The sequence below is a fragment of the Rhinoraja longicauda genome, chromosome 3, assembly GCF_053455715.1.
Source record: "Rhinoraja longicauda isolate Sanriku21f chromosome 3, sRhiLon1.1, whole genome shotgun sequence".
Classification (NCBI taxonomy): Eukaryota; Metazoa; Chordata; class Chondrichthyes; order Rajiformes; family Arhynchobatidae; genus Rhinoraja; species Rhinoraja longicauda.
The window spans coordinates 94,239,908-94,265,761 of record NC_135955.1 but is presented as its reverse complement, the minus strand read 5'-3'; the positions used below and the strand labels follow the sequence as shown (position 1 = coordinate 94,265,761).

Genomic DNA, 25,854 nt, shown 5'->3' with positions numbered 1-25,854 from the left:
ACATTGTTGACAAGTCATAAAAACACCCTGCCTAACCAAACTTAGGTGGCGCAGCGGTAGAGTTGCTGCCTCACAGCGTCAGAGACCAGGGTTCCATCCTGACTACTGTCTGCGCTGTCTGTACGGAGTTTGTACGTTCTCCCCGTGACCTGCGTGGGTTTTCTCCGGGTCCTCTGGTTTCCTCCCACACTCCAAAGTCGTGCGGGTTTGTAGGTTTAGGTTAGTTTAGAGACACAGCGCGGAAACAGGCCCCTTCGGCCCACCGAGTCCGCACCGACCAGCGATCCCCACATACCAACATTATCCTACACACACTGGGGATAATTTGAACATTAATACCAAGCCAGCTGTGCTAATTGACCAATAAAATTGTAAATTGTCCCTGGTGTTTGTAGGATAGTGTTCATGTTCAGGGAACGCTAGCCAGCGTGAACTCGGTGGGCCGAAGGGCCTGTTTCCACGCTGTGTCTCTAAACTAAACTAAACTTCAGCTAATCCATGTACAAGACAATCGGTTCCTCAAATGTACTTCATTCATTGTCTGTGCATTATTTCCCACGTGCCCATCTTTAACCAGAAAACAAAGCAATGTTTATGTTGGAGATACAGCATGGAAACAGGCCCTTTGGCCCACCGAGTCCACGCCAACCATCGATCATCCGTTCACATCTATTTATCTCTTTTCTCCAGAGAGGCTGAGTTACTCAGGAGTTTTGTGTCTATCTACCCGTTCACACTAGATCTACATTATCCCACTTTCTCATCCATTCCCTACACACCAGGGCCAATTCACAGAGGCCCAATTAACCTACAAACCCGTACATCTTGGTGATGTGGGAGGTGACCGGGGATGAGTGGGTTGACATACGATGAGGGTTTGAAGGCACTGGGCCTGTACTCGCTGGAGTTTAGAAGGATGAGGGGGAAACCTCATTGAAACTAACTTCACGAATAGTGTAAAGCCTGGATAGAGTGGGTGTGGAGAGGGTGTTTCCCTTAGTGGGAGAGTCTGGGACCAGAGGGCACAGCCTCAGAATTAAAGGACGCGCCTTTAGGAAGGAGATGAGGAGGAATTTATTTTGCTAGAGGGTGGTGAATCTGTGGAATTCATTGCCACAGACGGCTGTGGAGGCCAAGCCAGTGGATATTTTGAAGGCGGAGGTTGACAGATTCTTGATTAGTGCGGGTGCCAGGGGTTATGGGGAGAAGGCAGGAGAATGGGGTTGAGGGAGAGATAGATCCGCCATGATTGAATGGGGGAGTAGACCGATGGGCCGAATGGCCTAATTCTGCTCCTATCACTTATGAACATGAATAAAAAGTCCAATGTGATCCGCCGACATTTTGGATTCACATCTGTAATTCTTTATGACGTATTATGCACGACCCATTTTGAACTTCCACCACTTCCGGATTTCTATTCCTTTAAAAATGTTCCTCTTTATTATTTTTTATGTGAACACTTGTCTGCTTTTAAATCCATTTGCCACAGTTTTACCATTTGCTTAAAGCGTTAACAGCTCCTTCTCATATTAGTTACACATCAAGTTTAGTTTAGTTTAATTCAGAGATACAGCGCGGAAACAGGCCTTTCGGCCCACCGGGTTCGCGCCGACCAGCGATCCCCGCACACTAACACTATCCTACACCCACTAGGGACAATTAACCTACAGACCTGCACGTCTTTGGAGTGTGGGAGGAAACAGAAGATCTCGGAGAAAACCCACGCAGGTCACGAGGAGAACGTATAAACTCCGTACAGACAGCACCTGTAGTCGGGATTAGGGTTGGCAACTGTCCCGTATTAGCCAGGACATCCCGTATTTTGGGCTAAATTGGTTTGTCCCATACGGGACCGCACTTGTCCTGTATTAGGCTCAGGGAGCTCTGGAGGCCGGACGCTGTAGGCCTGGACACTGAAGGCCCGAACGCTGTAGGCCCGAACGCTGTAGGCCCGGACACTGGATGTCCGGACACTTAAGGCCCGAACGCTGTAGGCCCGGGCAGTGTAAGTCTGTACAGTGTAGGTCCGGAGGCCCGGGCGCCGCCTAACAGAGGTTGCGTAGCAACCCGCCTCCCGGCCTGGGCGGCCGCCGTTGGTGGAGCGGGAGCACGTGGCCACTGGCTGGGTCTGGTCACTTGGGGCACGGGGCGGTGACGTCACCTTGTCCCATATTTGGGAGTGAGATAGTTGGCAACCGGCGGTCGGGATCGAACCCAGGTCTCTGGCGTTGCAAGCGCTGTAAGTCAGCAACTCTACCGCTGCGCCACCGTGCCGCTATTGGATAAGATTAACTACAACGTGAACTCTCAATAGGAAATGTCTTGTTGTTTACCATCGTGCTGTTCGTTAGTTGGTGGGGTATCCAAAACATCTATTGTATTCACCTAGTCTGAAGAAGGGTCCCAATCCTAAAAGTCACCTATCCATGTAGGAACAAGGAACTGCAGATGGACGAATACACAAAAGGACACAAAGTGCTGGGGGAACTCAATGGGTTAGGCAGCATCTATGGAGAAATGGATGGGTGACTTGAAACTTTCGACTTTGGACTTTAGAGATACAGCGCGGAAACAGGCGTTTTGGTCCTCCGAGTCTGTGCTGACCAGCGACCCCACATAGCACTACCCCAAGCTCTAGGGATAACTTACTATTAACAGAAGCCAATTGACCCACAAACTTGTACGTCTTTGGAGCATGGAAGGAAACCGGAGCACCTGGAGAAAACCCACGCAGGTCACGGGGAGAACGTACAAACTCCGTACAGACAACGCCCGTAGTCAGGATGGAACCCGGGTCTCTGGCGCTGTGAGGCAGCAACTCTACCGCTGCGCCACCTTGCCGCCCATATGCCCCCCCCCCTCACCCACAAGACCCTACGCTCTATGATTCTAGCACTCACTCTTGGAGGGTTTCGAACCCTTGCTCTTTGTAGAAGAGTTCTTGCTTCATCTGGGAAACCTCCCCCTTCAGCTTGTTTACCTGGGAGGAAGAACAAACAATAAATTCAAATACTACATTGAAAAGACAGGGTATTGTGGCAGTGCAGCGCAGGTTCACCAGGTTAATCCCCGGGATGGCGGGACTGTCACATGAGGAAAGATTGGAAAGACTGGGGCTTGTATTCACTGGAATTTAGAAGGATGAGAGGGGATCTTATAGAGACGTATTAAATTATAAAAGGACTGGACAAGCTAGATGTGGGAAACATGTTCCCAATGTTGGGGGAGTCCTATGCACACTAGGGACAATTTTTACATTTACCAAGCCAATTAACCTACAAACCTGCACGTCTCTGGAGTGTGGGAAGAAAGAGAAGATCTCGGGGAAAACCCACGCAGGTCACGGGGAGAACGTACAAACTCCGTACAGACAGCACCCGTAGTCGGGATAGAAGCCGGGTCTCCGGCGCTGCATTCGCTGTAAGGCGGCAACTCTACCACTGCGCCACCGTGCCGCCCAAATGGTGTAATGCTCTTGGTTCTATAGAAACATAGAAACATAGAAAATAGGTGCAGGAGTAGGCCATTCGGCCCTTCGAGCCTGCACCGCCATTCATTATGATTATGGCTGATCATCCAACTCAGTATCCCGTACCTGCCTTCTCTCCATACCCCCTGACCCCTTTAGCCACAAGGGCCACAACTAACTCCCTCTTAAATATAGCCAATGAACTGGCCTCAACTACCTTCTGTGGCAGAGAATTCCACAGATTCACCACTCTGTGTGAAAAAAAACATTCTCATCTCTGTCCTAAAAGACTTCCCCCTTATCCTTAAACTGTGACCCTTTGTTCTGGACTTCCCCAACATCGGGAATAATCTTCCTGCATCTAGCCTGTCCAACCCCTATGTTCTAAAGCAGGGAAATGGGATTAGCATAAATGTTGGCATCATGTCAGGCATGGGGCGTTTGTCGGCACTGGGCCTGTACTCGCTGGAGTTTAGAAGAATGAGGGGGGACCTCGTGGAAACTTAACAAATAGTGCAAGGCCTGAGTAGAGTGGATGTGGAGAGGACGATTCCACTAGTGGGAGAGTCCAGGACCAGAGGGTACAACCTCAGAATAAAGGGACCGTACCTTTGGGAAGGAGATGAGGAGGAATTTCTTTAGTCAGAGGGCGGTGAATCTGTGGGATTCCTGGCGTCTGTTTATCTTACCCGGACCTTTGTGGTCATTACTTCAGCCTTCAGGATATCAGGATCGTATTTAGTGCTGGATGACGATGCTGACAACACTGTAACACAAACAATAGGAATAAATTCACTGCCGAAGTCCACACTTTACAGATGCATTTTACCATTTGTATCTTTTGATGAGTTATAGACTCCTACAGTGTGAAAACAGGCCCTTCAGCCCAACATGCCAATGCCGACCAACATGCCCCATCTATACTAGTCCCACCTGCCTGCGTTTGGCCCATATCCCTCTAAATCTATCCTAGCCATGCACCGGTTTGGTTTAGTTTAGTTTAGAATAGTTTAGTTTAGTTTAGAATAGTTTAGTATAGTTTAGTTTAGTTTAGTTTAGTTTAGTTTAGAATAGTTTAGAATAGTTCAGTTTAGGATAGTTTAGTTTAGTTTAGTTTAGAATAGTTTAGAATAGTTTAGTTTAGTTTAGAATAGTTTAGAATAGTTTAGTTTAGTTTAGAATAGTTTAGTTTAGTTTAGTTTAGTTTAGTTTAGTTTAGTTTAGTTTAGTCTAGTTTAGTTTTGTTTCGTTTCGTTTAGAGATACAGCATGGAAACAGGTCCTTCGGCCCACCGAATCCGCGCCGACCGGCGATCCCCGCACGTCCTAACACACCGGGACAATTAAACACTGGGAGGAAACCGGAGCACCCGGAGAAAACCCACGCAGGTCACGGGGAGAACGTACAAACTCCGTACAGACAGCACCCGGAGTCAGGATCAAACCTGGGTCTCTGGTGCTTTGAGGCATCAACTATACCGCTGCGCCACCGTGACCACCCAAATAGAAACACTACAATGCTGAGAACTATATTCTGCACTCTGTATTTTCCCCTTTGCCCCACCGATTGAACTTGAGTTTGACGTGATTGTATTTATGTAGAACATATCGGATCTGTTTGGATAGCATGCAAAATAAAGCTTTTCACTGTACATCCGTACAGGTGGTCGGTGACAGTAATAAGCCTAAACCTAAGAACCTAAGAGTTGGTCCATACCCCTCGAAACCTGTCCTATTCATGTACCTGTCTAAATGTTTCTTAAACGTTGTGTTCATCCCTGCTTCAACAACCTCCTCCGGCAGCTTGTTCCATACACCCACCACCCTTTGTGTAAAAAAGTTACCCCTCAGATTCCTATTAAACGTTTCCCCCTTCACCTTCAAGCTATGTCTGTGTGCCCCTTGAAAAGGAAAAGCCGATGTCCACGAGCACTAGAACTAGTAGACGCATAGAGTCTCTTGCCCTGAGTAGATGAATCGAGAACCAGAGCATGGGGCATGTTGGTGGGTTGGGCCGAGGGGCCTGTTTCCGTGCTCTATGACTCGATGACATGGATAGCAAATGTGTAGAGGGATATGGGCCAAATGCAGGGAGATGGGACGAGTGGAGATGGGAATAGTATAGATGGGACTAGTGTAGATGGGACTAGTGGAGATGGGACTAGTGTAGATGGGACTAGTGTAGATGGGACTAGTGTAGATGGGACTAGTGGAGATGGGACTAGTGGAGATGGGACTAGTGGAGATGGGACTAGTGGAGATGGGGGGCCTGTTTCCGCGCTCTGTGACCACGACACTCCGCCTGTACTCACAGCTGGTGCGTGAGTTGGTCTTCTCCCTCCACACGTCGTTGAGACGCACGTACTCGCCGATGGCCAGAGCCAGTCTCTGCTCCTTCACCTGGTAGAGCTCCTTCTGAGTGCCCAGGGCATCCTCGGCCACCGCCAGGTAGTCCTTCAGCATCCGCCCCTGCTCCTTCCGCCACCACGCCCGCGGGTCCTCCAGCTGCGTCGTCTCTGAAACGGGAAGATCAGGCTTGGCGACCAACATGCTCCATCCACTCCCAATGATCTCAGAGAAAACCCACACAGGTCACGGGGAGAACGTACAAACTCCGTACAGACAGCACCCGCAGTCCGGATGGAACCCGGGTCTCCGGCGCTGCATTCGCTGTAAGGCAGCAACTCTACCGCTGCGCCACCGTGCCGTCCCATGTCATGGATTCACAGAGCTTGGAAACAGGCCCTTCGGCCCAACCTGTCCACACCAACCAACATTTCCCATCAACTCTAGCCCCACCTGCCTGCATTTAGCCCATTTCCCACCAAATCTCTGCCATAGACTCATAGGGTCATAGAGGCACACAGCATGGAAGCAGGCCCTTCATCCCAACTTGCCACCAGCATCTGCAGCCCCTTGTCTCCGCATTCTGACAACCCAACCACAAAATCTCCACAAGCTGTGCCCACTTTGAATAAGTTCTCCTCCTCCCTTTTAACACAGAGAAATGTGAGGTGTTGCATTTTGGTGTCTAGCATGGGCAGGAGCCTACACAGTGAATGGTAGGGCTCTGAGAAGTGTTGTAGAGCAGAGGGATCTAGGAGTGCAGGGATATAGTTCGTTGAAAATGGCGTCACAGGTAGATGGGGTGGTGGGAAAGGCTTTTGGCACATTGGCCTTCATCAGTTAGAGTATTGGGTTTAGAAGTTGGTGAATCATGTTGCAGTTGTATAAGACGTTGGTGAGACCACATTTAGAGTATTGTGTTCAGTTCAGGGCACCATGTAATAGGAAATATGTTGTAAAGCTGGAAAGGGCACATTTTCGAAGATGTTGCCAGGACTCAAGAGTCTGAGCTATAGGGAGAGGTTGAGCAGGCTGGGACTCTATTCCTTGGAGCGCAGGGGGAAGAGGGGTGACCTTATCGTGGTATACAAAATCATGAGAGGAATAGATTGGGTAGATGCACAGAGTCTCTTGCCCAGAGTAGGGGAATCGAGGACCAGAGGACATAGGTTCATGGTGAAGGGGGTAAAGATTTAATAGGAACCTGAAGGGTAACTTTTTCACACAGAGGGTGGTGGGTGTATGGAACGAGCTGCCAGAGGAGGTAGTTGAGGCTGGGACTATCCCATCGTTTAAGAAAAAGTTGGACAGGTACATGGATAAGACAGGTTTTGGAGGGATATGGACCAAGCGCAGGCAAGTGGGACTAGTGTAGCTGGGACATTGTTGGCCGGTGTCCTATATCTGCATGTAGTCTGAAGAAGGGTCCCAACCCAAATCGTCACCTATCCATGTTCTCCAGAGATGCTGCCTGACCCGCTGAGTTACTCCAGCACTCTGTGAAACATCACCTATCCATGTTCTCCAGAGATGCTGCCTGACCCGCTGAGTTACTCCAGCACTTTGTGTCTTTTATAGTATACCAACATCTGCAGTTTCTTTTTTTGTAGGTTAAATGGCCTCTGTAAATTGTACATTGTCCCTAGTGTGTGTAGGATAGTGCCAGTGTACCGGGTGATCGCTGGTCGGTGCAGACTCGGTGGGCTGAAGGGCCTATTTCCACGCTGTTAATCTGTAGTCTAAAGCCTAAAGGATTTCAGCGTTGTGTTCTCACCAGACTAACTACATCCTGTGATTCACCTACTGTTGTAAAACCTACTCAGAGGCAGAGTGCGGTCCCTTGTTCATGCAGAAATCATTTGCCTGGTGGGTCCGAGTCATACATTCTTTGTTAGTTTTCCGGACAATTGCAGAGGCAGTCACATCTAGGGTTGCCAACTATCTCACTCCCAAATACGGGACAAGGTGAGAGTCGTGCATCTACCCGATCTATTCCTCTCATGATTTTGTACACCTCTATAAGATCACCCCTCATCCTCCTGCGCTCCATGGAATAGAGACCCAGCCTACTCAACCTCTCCCTATAGCTCACACCCTCTATGTTCATACCATTAAGTAATTTTAGTTAATTAATCTGTGTTAACCAAGATAACTAAGTTAACTTAGGATAGACGCAAACCTTGGCTGCAACCTCCCCCCCATTGACGAACTGTACACTGCAAGGGCCAGGAAGCGAGCGGGCAAGATCATCTCTGACCCCTCTCACCCTGGCCACAAACTCTTTGAAGCACTTCCCTCTGGAAGGCGACTCCGGACTGTCAAAGCAGCCACAGCCAGACATCAAAACAGCTTCTCTCCACGAGTGGTAGCTCTACTCAACAACCAAAGTCTGTAGTCTCTTTTTTGCTCTGGTTCATTTTCACCCACATGTTTAGACCGTAATGTTGTATCCTTATTGTTTTGATGTGTTTATGCTTTATTCTTAATTGTTAACTGTATGTTTGTGTTGTCATTTGTGAGCGGAGCACCAAGGCACATTCCTTGTATCTGCACATACTTGGCCAATAAACTTATTCATTCATTCATTCATTCATTCAAATGGTGGAGTAACTCAGCGGGTCAGGCAGCATCTCTGGAGAGAAGGAATGGGTGGCGTTTCGGGTCGAGACCCTTCATCATAGCTGGAACAGCACTGCCTGAATAATCAGCAGGATTAATCGTGTGTATCGTGGGTGTTACGCACTGATACTATTCACGGCCAAAGGAAACCGGGACGGATGTAGAATTCCCATTCTGCAGTTGGAATAAGGATTCCCCTGATAAAAGTCGTTGAGAAGTTAAATTGATGTTGTGTCACAGCCTGAAAGGCAGCACCTTCTCTCCTTCCTTTCAGGAAGGGCATAGATTATTGGTGTTGGCAGCCAGAGAACCTATAAATCAGGCTTTGAGAGGGAGAGACCGTAACACCACCAGCAATCTGCAGCGTGCACACAATGACCTTGCTTTGACAGCCTCTAGACCAGCGTTTCTCAACCCTCTTACCCTTGCAGAACCCTTGAAATAGTTTTCATCTCTCAGGGAACTCCGACATAAAAATTATCATCTATATACTCAAACTCTCGTTTGTTTGTTTGTTTGTTCCTGAACTACAGCCAAAACGGTACACGATAGCGCGACAATTCTAGGCCCACCTTGCTCACCGTCGTCCCTTTGGTGCTAATGGAAGAAGTTTCATTGAAATCGGTGTTATATTTTCAAAGATATTCACATTTTAAAGGTTACATTTATCTCCAAGGGAGGGAGGGGCAGGGAGGAGGAGGGGGGAGGGAGGGGTGGGGGGGAGAGAGGAGGGGGGAGGGGAGGTGGGGGGGAGTGGGGATGGGGGAGGGAGGGTGGGGAGAGGGAGGGGGAAGTCGGGGCGAGGGATGAGTGGAGGGGGAGGAGAGGGGAGGAGAGGTGGGGGGAGGGAGTGGGGGAGAGGGGAGGGAGGGACAGAGGATGGGAAGGGGAGGTGAGGGGAGGGAGAAGGGAGGGGGGAGGGATGGTGGGGGAGGGAAGGTGGGGAGAGGGAGGGGGGAGTGGGGGGGAGGGGGGAGTGGAGGGGGCAGAGGGAAGGAGAGGGTGCTGCACCAATGCAGGAAAGGTTTGGGCCCAATGGGTCCACTTGGTCCAGTATCTCTTTATTAATCTCTCTCTTTCTCTTTCTCTTTCATAAACTTATAGTTCATAAGGCAAACATAATATATTTTTCTGATAACTGGTTTCAGCAAAAAATAACTTGCGTTTTTCTCAAGTTTATTTACAATGCAAAACACAAAAATGACTCAAAAATGCATTTACGTACGATTCGCCTGTTTACTATTTCTCGCGGAACCCATAACGACCTCTCGCGTAACCCTAGCGCTCCTGGGAACTCCTAGCGACCTCTTGCGGATCCCCTAGCGACCTCTCGTGTAACCCCTAGCGACCTCTCTCGGAACCCTAGCGACCTCTCGCGGAACGCTAGTGCTCCTTGGAACCCCTAGCGACCTCTCGCGTAACCCCTAGCGACCTCTTGCGTCACCCCTAGCGGCCTCTTGCGTAACCCCTAGCGACCTCTCGAGGAACCCCTAGCGACCTCTCGCGGAGCCCCTAGCGACCTCTTGCGGAACCCCTAGCGACCTCTCGCGTAACCCCTTGCGACCTCTAACAGAACCCTAGCGCTCCTGGGAACCCCTAGCGACCTCTCGCATAACCCCTAGCGACCTCTCGCGTAACCACTGTCGACCTTTTGCGGAACCCTAGGGCACCTGGGAAACCCGGTCGAGAAACGCGGCTTTCGACCACGAGCCTTTAGACTTAACGACGCAGCGCGGAAACAGGCCCTTCAACCGACCGGACCCATTTCCACGCTGTATCTCTAAAGTAAACTATAGAGACATATAAAATTATAAAAGGACTGGACAAGCTAGATGCAGGAAAAATGTTCCCAATGTTGGGTGAGTCCAGAACCAGGGGCCACACAGTCTAAGAATAAAGGGGAGCCCATTTAAAACTGAGGTAAGAAGGAACTTTTTCACCCAGAGAGTTGTGAATTTGTGGAATTCTCTGCCACAGAGGGCAGTGGAGGCCAAATCACTGGATGAATTTGAGAGAGTTAGATAGAGCTCTGGGGGCTAGTGGAATCAAGGGATATGGGGAGAAGGCAGGCACGGGTTACTGATTGTGGGTGATCAGCCATGATCACAATGAACGGCGGTGCCGGCTCGAAGGGCCGAATGGCCTCCTCCTGCACCTATTTTCTGTGTTTCTATGTTAACTAAACTAAACTAAACTGCGCTTGGGATAAGACAGAAATTGGAAGCACTCAGAATCAACGACGCCCTTCAGCAAAGGAAGGAAAACATTCATTTAATTTTAGTTTTGAGATGCAGCGCGGAAACAGGCCCTGCGGCCCACCGAGTCCACACCGACCAGCGATCACCCCGCTAATCCTACACACTAGGGCCATTTTACAATTTCACCAAAGCTAATAAACCTACAAACCTGCACGCCTTTGGGATGTGGAAGGAAACCCGGAGCTCCTGGAGAAAACCCACGAGGTCACGTGGAGAACGTACAAACTCCGTATAGACAGCACCTGTGGTCAGGATGGAACCCGGGTCTCTGGCGCTGTGAGGCAGCAACTCTACCGCTGCGCCACTTTCCCCAAGGTCTAGATTTAGGTTTATTATTGTCACGAAATATGAGGTGCTGCTCCTCCAATTTCCGGTGGGCCTCACTATGGCACTGGAGGAGGCCCATGACAGAAAGGTCAGACTGGGAATGGGAGGGGGAGTTAAAGTGCTTGGCCACCGGGAGATCAGTTTTGTTAATGCGGACCGAGCGCAGTTGTTCAGCGAAGCGATCGCCGAGCCTGCGCTTGGTTAATGCGGACCGAGCCTCAACTCCATCCAAGGACCCAAACAGTCTTTCCAGGTGAGACAGAGGTTCACCTGCACCTCCTCCAACCTCATCTATTGCATCCGCTGCTCTAGATGTCAACTTCTTTATATCGGCGAAACCAAGCGCAGGCTCGGCGATCGCTTCGCTGAACACCTGCGCTCGGTCCGCATTAACAGAACTGATCTCCCGGTGGCCCAGCACTTTAACTCCCCCTCCCATTCCCAGTCTGACCTTTCTGTCATGGGCCTCCTCCAGTGCCATAGTGAGGCCCGCCGGAAATTGGAGGAGCAGCACCTCATATTTCGCCTGGGCAGTTTGCAGCCCGGTGGTATGAACGTCGACTTCTCCAACTTCAGATAGCTCCTCTGTCCCTCCCTTCCCCTCCTCCTTCCCAGATCTCCCTCTATCTTCCTGTCTCCACCTATATCCTTCCTTTGTCCCGCACCCCTGACATCAGTCTGAAGAAGGGTCTCGACCCGAAACGTCACCCATTCCTTCTCTCCCGAGATGCTGCCTGACCTGCTGAGTTACTCCAGCATGAATGTGAGAATGTTCGACGTTACATTCTTCTGGAAACCACAAACGTGGATCAGAGCATTGCAGCAACTTACATTCCATCCAGACGGATTAAAGGGTGCTTTATTCTGTTGACATCTGGTATGTTACACTTGACCTGCCTTTCAACCTTCTCAAAGGCAAGTCCTTCCTGGTAATGCAACGACGCAGGAATCTGAGTTACAACTCTTCGAACTCCACCCTGCTAAACCTTTCAGCTCTTGAAAACAGCAGGGAGAATTTAGAATTGAGAGACACAGCACAGAGAGAGGCCCTTCGGCCCAGAGATCACCCCGTTTACTAGCACTATCCTACACACACTCGGGACAATTTCTACCAAAGCCAATTAACCTACAAACATGCACGTCATTGGAGTTTAGTTTCGTTTAGTTTAGCTTAGAGATACAACGTGGAAACGCCGACCAGCCATCCCTGCACACGAGCACTATCCTACACACACACTAGGGACAATTTACAATTTCAACTAAAGCCAATTAACCTACAAACCTGCACGTCTTTGGAGTGTGGGGGGAAACCAGGGCACCCAGAGAAAACCCTCGCAGGTCACGGGGAGAACGTACAAACTCCGTACAGACAGCACCCGTAGTCAGAGTGGAGCCTGGGTCTCTGGCGTTGTGAGGCAGCAACTCAACCGCTGGGCGGTAATGTCTACACCATTGCTTTTCCTTCAGATTGTTACAGGTATTAATTGTCATTGTTTGCGATCCAATCAAAGACCAGAAGCAAAACTGTACAGTGTCCGGGCCTACAGTGTCTAGGCCTACAGTGTCAGGGCCTACAGTGTCTGGGCCTACAGTGTCCGGGCCTACAGTGTCCGGGCCTGCAGTGTCCGGGCCTGCAGTGTCCGGGCCTGCAGTGTCCGGGCCTGCAGTGTCCGGGCCTGCAGTGTCCGGGCCTGCAGCGTCCGGGCATACAGCGTCCGGACCTACAGCGTCCGGACCTACAGTGTCCGGGCATACAGCGTCCGGACCTACAGCGCCGTCTGGGCCTACAGTGTCCGGGCCTACAGCATCCGGGCCTACAGTGTCTGGGCCTACACTGTCCGGGCCCACAGTGTCCGGGCCTACAGCGCCCCTCGGGCCTAATACAGGACAAGGGCGGTCCCGTACGGGACAAACCAATTTAGCCCAAAGTAGGGGATGTCCCGACTAATACGGGACAGTTGGTAACCCTACGTGCCACCCTCCATTGAAGGCAGGTGCAAGTTACAATGTTGAGGGAGGGCCAGAGGAAAAGCCCGTACAGGAAGCACTTACTGTTGATGTGGTCAATGTAAAAGATGCCAATCTGTGCATCATAGGCGTCTTCCCAGCCCAGGGGGAGCTCATCGCCCACACAATCGGCAAACGTCAGAGGTTTCGTAAACCTGAAATACATACAAATCATCAGTGTGTAGGAAACGATTACAGATGGAGCAACAGCACCTCATATTTTGCTTGGGTAGTTTACACCCCAGCGGTATGATCATTGACTTCTCTAACTTCAGATAGTCCCTGTTTTCCCTCTCAATCATCTCCCCTTTCCTAGTTCTCCCACCAGTCTTCCTGTCTCCGACTACATCCTATCTTTGTCCCGCCCGCCTCCCCCGACATCAGTCTGAAGAAGGGTCTCGACCTGAAACGTCACCCGTTCCTTCTCTCCAGAGATGCTGCCTGACTCGCTGAGTTACTCCAGCACTCTGTGAAATGTCACCTATCCATGTTCTCCAGAGATGCTGCCTGACCCGCTGAGAATTAAAGTACGTTCCTTTAGGAATGAGATGAGGAGGAATTCCTTTAGTCAGAGGGTGTTGAATCTGTGAAATTATCTGCCACAGACGACTATGGAGACTGCCAATGGATATTTTTAAGGTCATAAGGTCATAATTGATGCGAGTAGAATTAGGCCATTCGGCCCATCAAGTTTACTCCATCATTCATTCATGGCTGATCTATTTTTTCCCTCCTAACCCCATTATCCTGCATTCTCCCCATAACCCCTGACAGTGGAACTAGTAGGCCGACTAGGGTGGGGGAGGAGGGGGGGGGGGTGGAGAGAGGGAATGCAGTGGTACTGAATGATGACTGCATTAGAGCGTACTAGTTAAGAGGAGCGATGGGAGAAACTTGTTTTCTCTGGAGGGTCAGTGATTGGAGGGAGACTTGATAGTAAGGGTTGCCAACTGTCCCCTGTTAGCCGGGACATCCCGTATTTTGGGCGTACGGGACCGCCCTTGTCCCGTATTAGGCCTGGGGAGTTCTGTAGGCCCAGACGCTGTAGGCCAGGACACTGTAGGCCCGGGGACCGCTGTAGGCCCAGACGCTGTAGGCCAGGACACTGTAGGCCCGGGGACCGCTGTAGGCCCAGAAGCTGTAGGCCCAGACGCTGTAGGCCAGGACACTGTAGGCCCGGGGACTGCTGTAGGCCCAGAAACTGTAGGCCCGGATTCTGTAGGCCTGGACAGTGTAGGCCAGCAAGCCTGGGTGCCGCCTAACAGAGGTTGCATAGCAACCCACCTCCCGGCCTACATTTGTGGAGCGGGAGCGTGTGGCCGCTGGCTGGGTGAGGTCACGTGGGGCGCGGGGCGGTGACGTCACCTTTTGTCCATTATTTGGGAGTGAGAAAGTTGGCGACCTTACTGAAAGTAGTATATTAAATTATAAGAGGAATAGTTAAAGTAGTCAGTCAGACCCTTTCTCCCAGGGTGGGAATGCCAAAAAGTAACAGGGCACAGCTTTGGGGTGAGAGTGACTAAGTTTAATGGAGATGTGAGGGGCGAGTTTTTTTTTACACAGAGATTGGTGAGGCCCTGGTACGCACTGTCAGGGATGGTGGTAGAGGCAGATAGGATAGTGTGTTTCAGAGGCTTTTAGTATATGGGAGTGGACAGGGAATGCAGACAGAAGAGATTAGTGTCTGTTGGCATCATGTTCAGCACAGATATTGTGGGCCGAAGGGCCTGTTGCTTTGCTGTACTGTTCCATGTCAATGCAAGGATGAGGAGGATTCATTGTAAAGGGTGCTTTTGCTGAGAATTCCTCTTTAATCCTATCTAGGGGTGCCAACTATCTCCCTCCCAAATAAGGGACAAGGTGACGTGACCTCACCGAACCAGCGGCCAAGTGCTCCCGCTCCACCAATGGTGGCCGCCCGGGCCGGGAGGTGGGTTGCTATGCAACCTCCGTTAGGCAGCGCACGGGCCTCCGGACCTACACTGTCCGGGCCTACACTGTCCGGGCCTACAGTGTCCGGACCTACACTATCCTGGCCTAGAGTGTCCGGACCTACACTGTCCGGGCCGACACTGTCCAGGCCTACACTGTCCGGACCTACACTGTCCGGGTCTACAGTGTCCGGGCCTACACTGTCTGGGTCTACAGTGTCCGGGCCAACAGAGTCCTGACCTACACTCTCCGGGCCTACACTGTCCGGGCCTACACTGTCCGGGCCAACACTGTCCTGACATACACTGTCCAGGCCTACAGCGCCCCCAGGCCCTAATACGGGACAAGGGCGGTCCCGTACGGGACAAACCAATTTCGCCCAATATTCAGGATGTCCTGTCTAATACTGGACAGTTGGCAACCCTAATCCTATCCCTCCAACACTGTGGCATGGTGGTAAAGGTGCTACCTCACAGGGCCAGCGACCCCTTGTTCGATCTCGACTGCAGGCGCTGTCTGTACAGAGTTTGTACGTTCTCCCCGTGCCCTGCGTGGGTTTTCTCCGAGATCTGCGGTTTCCTCCCGCGCTGGAAAGACGTGCAGGTTTCTAGGTCAATTGGTTTGGTGTCCCTGGTGTGTGCAGTATAGTGTTAATGTGCGGGGATCGCTGGTCGGTGCTGACCCGGTGGGCCGAAGGGCCTGTTTCTGCGCTGCATCTCGACACTAAACTAAACTAAACCATTTCTGCCAGAGAGCGCTGTTCCTGACTGCACACTGCCCTGCACAGAATCATTGTTTGCTTCTGCATTCCTGGCCCGCTGGAATCTGAACTGGGTTATAAATATCCGCAATAAATGTTAAAAATTAGACAAGTGGAATGCTTGGAATGCCTGATGCCCTGCACATCACTCCAACCTGCAATAAAATAACATGCCCTTTGAGTTGCGACAATCTCCGATCAGTCAGAAGTTTCTTCCCAACCATCCAGCCACAACCAAGATTTCAAGATCAATTTATTGTCACGTGTACCAATTAAGGTACAGTGAAATTTGAGTGACCATACAGCCATACGAAGTGAAAAGCAACAAGACACACAGACACATGAAATAAAATTTCACATAAACATCCACCACAGCGGATTCCACATTCCTCACTGTGACATAGAAACATAGAAACATAGAAAATAGGTGCAGGAGTAGGCCATTCGGCCCTTCGAGCCTGCACCGCCATTCAATATGATCATGGCTGATCATCCAGCTCAGTAGCCTGTACCTGCCTTCTCTCCATACCCCCTGATCCCTTTAGCAAAAAGGGCCACATCTAACTCCCTCTTAAATATAGCCAATGAACTGGCCTCAACTACCTTCTGTGGCCGAGAATTCCACAGACTCACCACTCTCTGTGTGAAGAAATGTTTTCTCATCTCGGTCCTAAAAGACTTCCCCCTTATCCTTAAGCTGTGACCCCTGGTTCTGGACTCCCCCAACATCGGGAACAATCTTCCCGCATCTAGCCTCTCCAACCCCTTAAGAATTTTATATGTTTCTATAAGATCCCCACTCAGTCTTCTAAATTCTAGCGAGTACAAGCCCAGTCTATCCAGTCTTTCCTCATATGCAAGTCCCGCCATCCCAGGGATCAATCTGGTGAACCTTCTCTGTACTCCCTCTAAGGCAAGAACGTCTTTCCTCAGGTTAAGAGACCAAAACTGCACACAATACTCCAGGTGCGGTCTCACCAAGGCCCTGTACAACTGCAGCAGAACCTCCCTGTTCCTAAACTCAAATCCTCGCAAGGTAATAAAGTTCAATCGCCTTCCTCTTTGTTCACCTGCGGTCGGGGCTGTTGAACCAGAGAGCAGTGCTGAACTACTATCTACCTCATTGGTGACCCTCGGACTATCTTTGATCGGACTTTGCTGGCTTTACCTTCCACTAAACGTTATTCCCTTATCATGTATCTGTACACTGTAATTGGATCCATTGTAGTTTCGTTTATTGTCACGTGTACCGAGGTACAGTGTAATCAATGCATTGTCTTTCCGCTGACTGGTTAGCGCGCAACAAAATCTTTTAACCGGGACACCCCGTATTTTGGGCTAAATTTGTTTGTCCCGCAGGGACCCGTATTAGGCCCGGGCACTGTACGCCCGGGGGCCGCTGTAGGCCGGGACAGTGTAGGATAACGGAGTGTGTTCGGGGAGCAAGGCCGAGTGTGTTCGCCTAATGGAGGTTGCGTAGCAACCCGCCTCCCGGCCCGGGCGGCCGCCATTGGTGGAGCGGGAGCACGTGGCCGCTGGATGGGTGAGGTCACGTGGGGCGGTGAATTCACATTTTGTCCCTTATTTGGGCGTTAGAAAGTTGGCACACCTAGTACCTCAGTACACATGACAATAAATTAAACTTAAACTAAACTAAATTAAACTAAGCTAGAAGGCTTTGTTTACAACGCAGCGTTGGTGCTCTGAACCATTAAGAAATTATTCATAAAGTCACGCTACGGTAGTTCCAACTTTGTTGTATATTAAACTCCAAGGTTAATGAATAACTGGGTGAAGCCTTTGACACGGATCAACATCGGTTTCTAATAATGTGCTAACTCACAACAACTGCTAAAGGGTCTTAGTTTATTACAGTTGGAATAGTGAAAGGCCTGGATAAGTGGATGTGGAGAGGATGTTTCCACTGATGGGAGAGTCTAGGACCAGAGGGCACAGCCTCAGAATAAAAGGATGTTCCTTTAGGATGGAAATGAGGAGGAATTTCTTTGGTCAGAGGGTGGTGAATCTAGGGTTGCCAACTGTCCCGTATTAGCCGGGACATCTCGTATTTTGGGCTAAATCGGTTTGTCCCGTGCGGGACCGCCCTTGTCCCGCATTAGGCCCGGGGGCACTGTAGGCCTGGACGCTGTAGGCCCGGACGCTGAAGGCCCGGACGCTTGGTAGGCCCGGACGCTTTGTAGGCCCGGACGCTGTAGGTCCGGACGCTGAAGGCCCGGACGCTGTAGGTCCGGAGGCTGTAGGTCCGGAGGCTGTAGGCCCGGACGCTGTAGGTCCGGACAATGTAGGTCTGGGCGCTGCCTAGCGGAGGTTGCCTAGCAACCCACCTCCCAGCCAGGGCGGTCGTTATCGGTGGAGCGGGAGCACGTGGCCGCTGGCTGGGTGAGGTCACGTGGGTCGTGGGGCGGTGACGTCACCTTGTCCCTTATTTGGGATGAGATAGCTAGCAACCCTTGGTGAATCTGTGGAATTTATTGCCACAGAAGGCTATGGAGGCCTTCAGTGAATATTGTTAAGGCAGAGATAGATAGATTCTTGATTGGTACAGGTATCAGGGGTTATGGGGAGAGATATGGCAGTGTAGACTTCATATCATATCATATCATATATATATAGCGCGGAAACAGGCCTTTTCGGCCCACCAAGTCCGCGCCGCCCAGCGATCCCCGCACATTAACACTATCCTACACACACTAGGGACAATCTTTTTTACATTTACCCAGTCAAATTAACCTACATACCCGTACGTCTTTGGAGTGTGGGAGGAAACCGAAGATCTCGGAGAAAACCCACGCAGGTCACGGGGAGAACGTACAAACTCCTTACAGTGCAGCACCCGTAGTCAGGATCGAACCTGAGTCTCCGGCGCTGCATTCGCTGTAAAGCAGCAACTCTACCGCTGCGCTGCGCTACCTTGATCGGCCAAATTGCCTAATTCTGTTCCTAACACTTATGAACATGAACTTATTACACAAATAACACTAAAACTACAAAGTAAAATGCTATTGCCATGGAAGGCAGTGTTTAATTAATCCGATGACTGTAAATGTAAAATGTCAGGTTGCCTAGAAAGACCGAAGTAAATTTGTAAGCACAACGGGAACTGTTGAGACAAATTCTGGAGTAATGCAGCAGCTTTAGTTTAGTTGAAGATAGACACAAAATACTGGAATAATTTAGCAAGTCAGGCAGCAGTGTTCAAAGGTTGTAGGGGCAGAATTAGGCCATTCGGCCCATCGTGTCTACTCCGCCTTTCAATCATGGCTGATCTATCTTTCTCTCTCAACCTCATTCTCCCCATAAATTAACAAAATTATAAAAGGACTGGACAAGCTAGATGCAGGAAAAATGTTCCCAGTGTTGGGCGAGTCCAGAACCAGGGGCCACAGTCTTAGAATAAAGGGGAGGCCATTTAAAACTGAGGTGGGAAGAAACCTTTTCACCCAGAGAGTTGTGAATTTGTGGAATTCTCTGCCAAAGTGGAGGCCAAATCACTGGATGGATTTAAGAGAGAGTTAGATAGAGCTCTAGCGGCTAGTGGAATCAAGGGATATGGGGAGAAGGCAGGCACGGGTTATTGATTGTGGATGATCAGCCATGATCACAATGAATGGCGGTGCTGGCTCGAAGGGCTGAATGGCCTCCTCCTGCACCTATTTTCTATGTTTCTATAACCCCTGACACCCTTACTAATCAACTGAGCATCTCTGGTGAAAGGAATAGGTGTTGTTTCAGGTTGAGACCTTAGTTTAGTTTAGTTTGGATTTACAGCACAGAAGCAGGCTCTTCTTCCCACCGAGTCCATGCTGACCAATAATCACCCGTACACTAGTCCAATCCCAGATACCAGGGCCAATTTACAGAAGCCAATTAACCGATAAACCTGTACGTCTTTGGAATGTGGGAGGAAACCGGAGCACCCGGAGAAAACCCACGCGGGTCACGGGGAGAAGGTGCAAACTCCATACAGACAGCTTCCGGAGTTAAGGTTGAACCCGGGTCTCTGGCGCTGCGAGGCAGCAACTCTACCGCTGCGCCATTATGCAACCGTAAAGGGCCAGGCAGCTTCTGTAGAGAACAAGGATGTGCGGCGTTTCAGGTGGGGACCATAGTTTGGAATTATTGTATGCGGGGCAGGGGGGGAGGGGGGGTGAAGCTGGAAGAGAGAAGGGGGCAGGACGATGGGTGAAGGAAGGGTCTTAACCTAAAACGTCATCTTTCCACGTCCTCCCATTGTGGTGCTCCTGCACTTTATGTCTTTTTTTTGTAAAGTAGCACCAAGAGTGGAGCAGCGGTAGAGTTGCCGCCTTACAGCGAATGTAGTGCCGGAGACCCGGGATCCATCCCGACTACGGGCGCCGTCTGTACGGAGTTTGTACGTTCTCCCCGTGACCTGCGTGGGTTTTCTCTGGGTGCTCCGGTTTCCTCCCACACTCCAAAGACGTGCAGGTTTGTAAGTTAATTGGCTTGGTAAATGTTTTTAAAAAATTGTTCCCAGTGTGTGTAGGATAGTGTTAATATGTGGGGATCGCTGGTCGGCGAGAATTAGAGTTAGATAGAGCTCTCAAGGATAGACTGGAGCGACTAGGCTTGTATGCACTGGAATTTAGAAGGATGAGAGGAGATCTTATCGAAACGTATAAGATTATTAAGGGGTTGGACACGTTAGAGGCAGGAAACATGTTCCCAATGCTGGGGGAGTCCAGGACCAGGGGCCACAGTTTAAGAATAAGGGGTAGGCCATTTAGAACGGAGATGAGGAAAAACTTTTTCAGTCAGAGAGTTGTGAATCTGTGGAATTCTCTTCCTCAGAAGGCAGTGGAGGCCAATTCTCTGAATGCATTCAAGAGAGAGCTAGATAGAGCTCTTAAGGATAGCGGAGTCAGGGGGTATGGGGAGAAGGCAGGAACGGGGTACTGATTGAGAATGATCAGCCATGATCACATTGAATGGCGGTGCTGGCTCGAAGGGCCGAATGGCCTCTTCCTGCACCTATTGTCTATTGATCCCGACTACGGGCTCTGTCTGTACGGAGTTTGCACGTTCTCCCCGTGACCTGCGTGGGATTTCTCTGGTTACTCCAAAGACGTGCAGGTTTGTAGGTTAATTGGCTTTGGTAAAAATTGTAAATTGTCCCTAGTGTGGGTGTGTAGGATAGTGTTTTTTGTAAAGGGATCGCTGGTCGGCACGGACTCGGTGGGCCGAAGGGCCTGTTTTCGCGCTGTTTCTCTGCACTTAACCGAACTAAAAAAACGTCACCGTCTACAGAGTATCTACACTTCACAGATGAAGCGAGTGTCTTTAGTTAGAGGTCAGGGTCAATTTGATGTGCTTGTAAATCATTGAACAGTGTGTCGGTCTCTGGTGCTGTTTACAAACCCGTATAGGGCATGTATTGTCCTGACACCTGACATTAATCATTCTGTGTAAGACGGTGGAATATTGTGCAAACATTGACCAAGCTAGCTGACACTGTGTTTTCATGAAGCCATAGAGTGATACAGCGTGGAAACAGGCCCTTCTGTCCAACTTGTCCACACCAACCAACATGTCCCATCTACACTCGTCCCACCTGCCCGCCTTAAGCCCATTTCAGTTTAGTTTCGTGTCACGGTACAGTGGAAAGCTGTTTTGTTGCGTGCTCTTCAGGCAGCAGAAAGACCATACATGATCGCAATTGAGCAGTCCACAGTTTACAGAGATACATGATAAGGGAACGACATTTAGTGCTAGGTAAAGCCAGTAAAGTCCGATCAAAGATAGCCCGAGGGTCATCAAAGAGGTAGATAGTAGTTCAGCACTGCTCTCTGGTTGTGGTAGGATGGTTCAGTTGCCTGATAACAGCTGGGAAGAAACTGTCCCTGAATCTGGAGGTGTGCGTTTTCACACTTCTGTACCTCTTGGGGAAGTCCAGAACCAGGGGTCACAGCTTAAGGATAAGGGGGAAGTCTTTGAGGACCGAGATGAGAAAACATTTCTTCACACAGAGAGTGGTGAGTCTGTGGAATTCTCTGCCACAGAAGGTAGTTGAGGCCAGTTCATTGGCTATATTTAAGAGGGAGTTAGATGTGGCCCTTGTGGCTAAAGGGATCAGGGGGTATGGAGAGAAGGCAGGTACGGGACTCTTGCACTCGTGTACAGCGCCGCTGAGTACGCCGCCCCAGCATGGTGCCGCAGCGCTCATACCAGCAAGCTAGACGCCACCCTCAACGACACCATGCGGATCATTACTGGCTGCCTACGCCCTACTCCGACGGATCTCCTGCCGGTGCTCGCAGGTATCGCACCCGCCAAGCTTGGCAGAGAGTTCTTCACTCATAGGCTGGTGTGCAAGGTCCCATCGGACGCCAAACATCCTCTGCACCACCTCGCCCAGGATTCACAGCAACTGGGACCTCAACGCCTGTCGTCTCGTCGCCCTTTCTCCCGTCATGCAGCGACCCTCTGTGGCTCCGGTTTCAACATACTAGGAGCATGGAGAACCAGCTGGGAACAGACATCGCCACCTCCTCAATTCACTGTCGCACCGAACACCACAGCCCCACCCGGCTCGGACACGCCCCGCAAAGAGTGGGCCGCCCTGAACTGGCTCCGCACAGGGGTCGGCCGGTTCAACGCCAACGTGCATCGTTGGGGGTTGCGTCCATCAGCAGCCTGCGTGTGTGGAGCAGACCAGCAAACAGCGTGGCACGGCATTCTCGACTGCACTGTCCTCCGTCCCCCTGGTGGAGGGGTAGACCTCACGGCCCTCGACAACAGCACATTGCACTGGCTACAGCGCCTGGAGGGGGTTACATAACTCCTGCTGCCTCAAACGCAAGAAGAAGATTATGCTGCTGGCCTTGCCGAGGCAGCGTGAGGTGTAAATGGAGTCAATGGGAGGGAGATTGGTTTGTGTGATGGCCCATATCCCTGTAAACCTGTCCTATCCATGTACCTGGCTAATTGCTTCTTAAACGTTGCAATAGTACCTGCCTCATCTACCTCCTCTGGCAGCTCGTTCCATACACCCACAACTATTTATGTGAATATCATAGAAACATAGAAACATAGAAAATAGGTGCAGGAGGAGGCCATTTGGCCCTTGATTCGTGAGGGTGTCAGGGGTTATGAGGAGAAGGCAGGAGAATGGGGTTAGGAGGGAGAGATGGATCAGCCATGATTGAATGGCGGAGTAGACATAGAAACATAGAAAATACTGCATGTGCTGGAGGAGGCCATTCGGCCCTTCGAGCCAGCACCGCCATTCATTGTGATCATGGCTGATCGTCCACAATTAGTAACCCATGCCTGCCTTCTCCCCATATCCCTTGATTCCACTAGCCCCTAGAGCTCTATCTAACTCTCTTTTAAATTCATCCAGTGAATTGGCCTCCACTGCCCTCTGTGGCAGAGAATTCCACAAATTCACAACTCTCTGGGTGAAAAAGTTTTTATCTCACCTCAGTTTAAAATGGCCTCCCCTTTATTCTTAGACTGTGGCCCCCTGGTTCTGGACTCCCCCAACATTGGGAACATTTTTCCTGCATCTAGCTTGTCCAGTCCTTTCACAATTTTATACGTCTCTATAAGATCCTCTCTCATCCTTCCCGCCCCCTCCCCTGACATCAATCTGAAGAAGGGTCTCAACCCGAAACGTCACCCATTCCTTCTCTCCCGAGATGCTGCCTGTCCCGCTGAGTTACTCCAGCATTTTGTGTCCACCTTCGATTTTAACCAGCATCTGCAGTTTTTTCCTACACAGTCATTAATGTGTGCGCAGTATTGTGTGCAGGTTTGGTCTCCTAACCTGAGGAAAGACGTTCTTGCCTTAGAGGGAGTACAGATAAGGTTCACCAGATTGATCCCTGGGATGGCGGGACTTACATATGAGGAAAGACTGGATAGACTGGGCTTGTACTCGCTGGAATTTAGAAGACTGAGGGGGGATCTTATAGAAACATATAAAATTCTTAAGGGGTTGGAGAGGCTAGATGCAGGAAGATTGTTCCCGATGTTGGGGGAGTCCAGAACCAGGGGCCACAGCTTAAGGATAAGGGGGAAGTCTTTTAGGACCGAGATGAGAAAACATTTCTTCACACAGAGAGTGGTGAGTCTGTGGAATTCTCTGCCACAGAAGGTAGTTGAGGCCAGTTCATTGGCTATATTTAAGAGGGAGTTAGATGTGGCCCTTTTTGCTAAAGGGATCAGGGGGTATGGAGAGAAGGCAGGTACAGGCTACTGAGCTGAATGATCAGCCATGATCACATTGAATGGCGGTGCAGGCTCGAAGGGCCGAATGGCCTACTCCTGCAACTATTTTCTATGTTTCTATGTTTCTATGTTTCTATTAAGTGGACGGAATGCCAGCAGTGCGATGGAAGGGATTATCTTACCACTAAGGTTTTGGTTCTTTAGAAACTGCAGTGAAGGGAATTCACCAAACGCAGGCAAGTACAAAAAAGCAAACCAATATTGGGTGCCTAACACTCTAACTCCCCTTCCCAGTCCCACGTCTTTGGAGTGTGGGGGGAAACCAAATATCTCGGAGAAAACCCACGCAGGTCACGGAGAGAACGTACAAACTCCGTACAGACGGCTCCCGTGGTCGGGATGGAACCCGGGTCTCCGGCGCTGTAAGGCAGCAAATCTACCGCTGCGCCACCGTGCCGCCCAAAATCTCTAAAGTCTAAGGTCTGAGATTGGACAAAGAAAGCACTCCAGCCTGCTGACAGCATTCAGAGTGGTCTGTAGCAGTAGCTGGAGGCAAGACCTTAGGAGCTGTTGAGTTACCGATACTTGCTCGACTGATCCCATGCACAGGATAAGTATCAAATTGGTGAGCTCTTACAGCGAGCCTGCAGTGTTTGACCAACACAAGGAACTGCAGGTGCTGGTTTACACAATAAGATGCAAAGTGCTGGAGTAACTCAGCGGGTCAGGCAGCATTTCTGGAGAACATGGATAGGTGACATTTCACAGAGTGCTGGAGTAACTCAGTGGGTCAGGCAGCATCTGTCCAGTCCTTTCATAATTTTATACTTCTCTATAAGATCCCCTCTCATCCTTCCCGCCCCCTCCCCTGACATCCAACACGGTAGAGTTGCTGCCTTACAGCGAATGCAGCGCCGGAGACTCAGGTTCGATCCTGACTACGGGTGCCGTCTGTACGGAGTTTGTATGTTCTCCCCGTGACCTGCGTGGGTTTTCTCCGAGATCTTCGGTTTCCTCCCGCACTCCAAAGAAGTACAGGTATGTAGGTTAATTGACTGGGCAAATGTAAAAATAATTGTCCCTAGTGGGCGTAGGATAGTGTTAATGTGCGGGGATCGCTGGGTGGCACGGACCCGGTGGGCCGAAGGGCCTGTTTCCACGCTGTATCTCTAAGTCTAAATCTAAATCTAAACATCTCTGGAGAACATGGGCAGGTGACATTTCACAGAGTGCTGGAGTAACTCAACGGGTCAGGTGGCATCTCTGGAGAGAAGGAATGGGTGACGTTTCAGGGCGAGACCCTTCTTCAGACTAAAATGTGTTCCATAAACAAAACAAATAGGAGCAGCAGCTTGGACCCAAGAGAACGATCGTTCATCAGCAAGACCTGCCACAGTTATCAGAAGAATGTAGATTTCTTAATCAGCGTTAAATAGTTTAAATAGTTGACCTCAAGTTAGAACTGTCACCGCTGATTACCGAGGCCTGGGATGTGAACGAACCAGATAATCGGGTACTCTTTCACCCTGTTCTCAGAACCACAGTTATATAATCGGACAGGAGAGGCAGTCAGAACTCCCAAACAAACGAGGCAAAGGTGTCACTTAATAGCAACGGAGTGTCTTGACTTTTCAGTACTTTCGAGATACAGCAAGGAAACAGGCCACTTCGGCCTAGCGAGCCCACGCCAACCATCGATCACCCCGTACACCAACATTACACAACACACACTAGGGACAATTTACAATTATACCAAGCCAAATAAATTACAAACCTGTCCGTCTTTGGAGTGTGGGAGGAAACCGGAGATCTCAGAGAAAACCCACGCAGTCACGGGGAGAACGTACAAACTCCGTACAGACAGCGCCCATAGTCGGGATGGAACCCGGGTCTCCGGCGCTGTGAGGCAGCAACTGAGGCAGC

At 50.3% G+C, this 25,854-nt stretch overlaps 1 protein-coding gene across 1 annotated transcript in view; it reads right to left on the bottom strand.

Annotated features, from left to right (window-relative positions):
- LOC144592273 (protein WWC2-like) overlaps positions 1-25,854 on the bottom strand; it is a 92,412-nt gene that overhangs the window by 51,672 nt on the left and 14,886 nt on the right. The window contains exons 2-5 of the mRNA XM_078396802.1: positions 13,074-13,183; positions 5,784-5,987; positions 4,162-4,238; positions 2,904-2,983 (exon numbers count right to left, since the gene is read on the bottom strand). Of these exons, the coding sequence (XP_078252928.1) occupies positions 2,904-2,983; positions 4,162-4,238; positions 5,784-5,987; positions 13,074-13,183 (471 nt within the window). The remainder of the gene's footprint in view (positions 1-2,903; positions 2,984-4,161; positions 4,239-5,783; positions 5,988-13,073; positions 13,184-25,854) is intronic.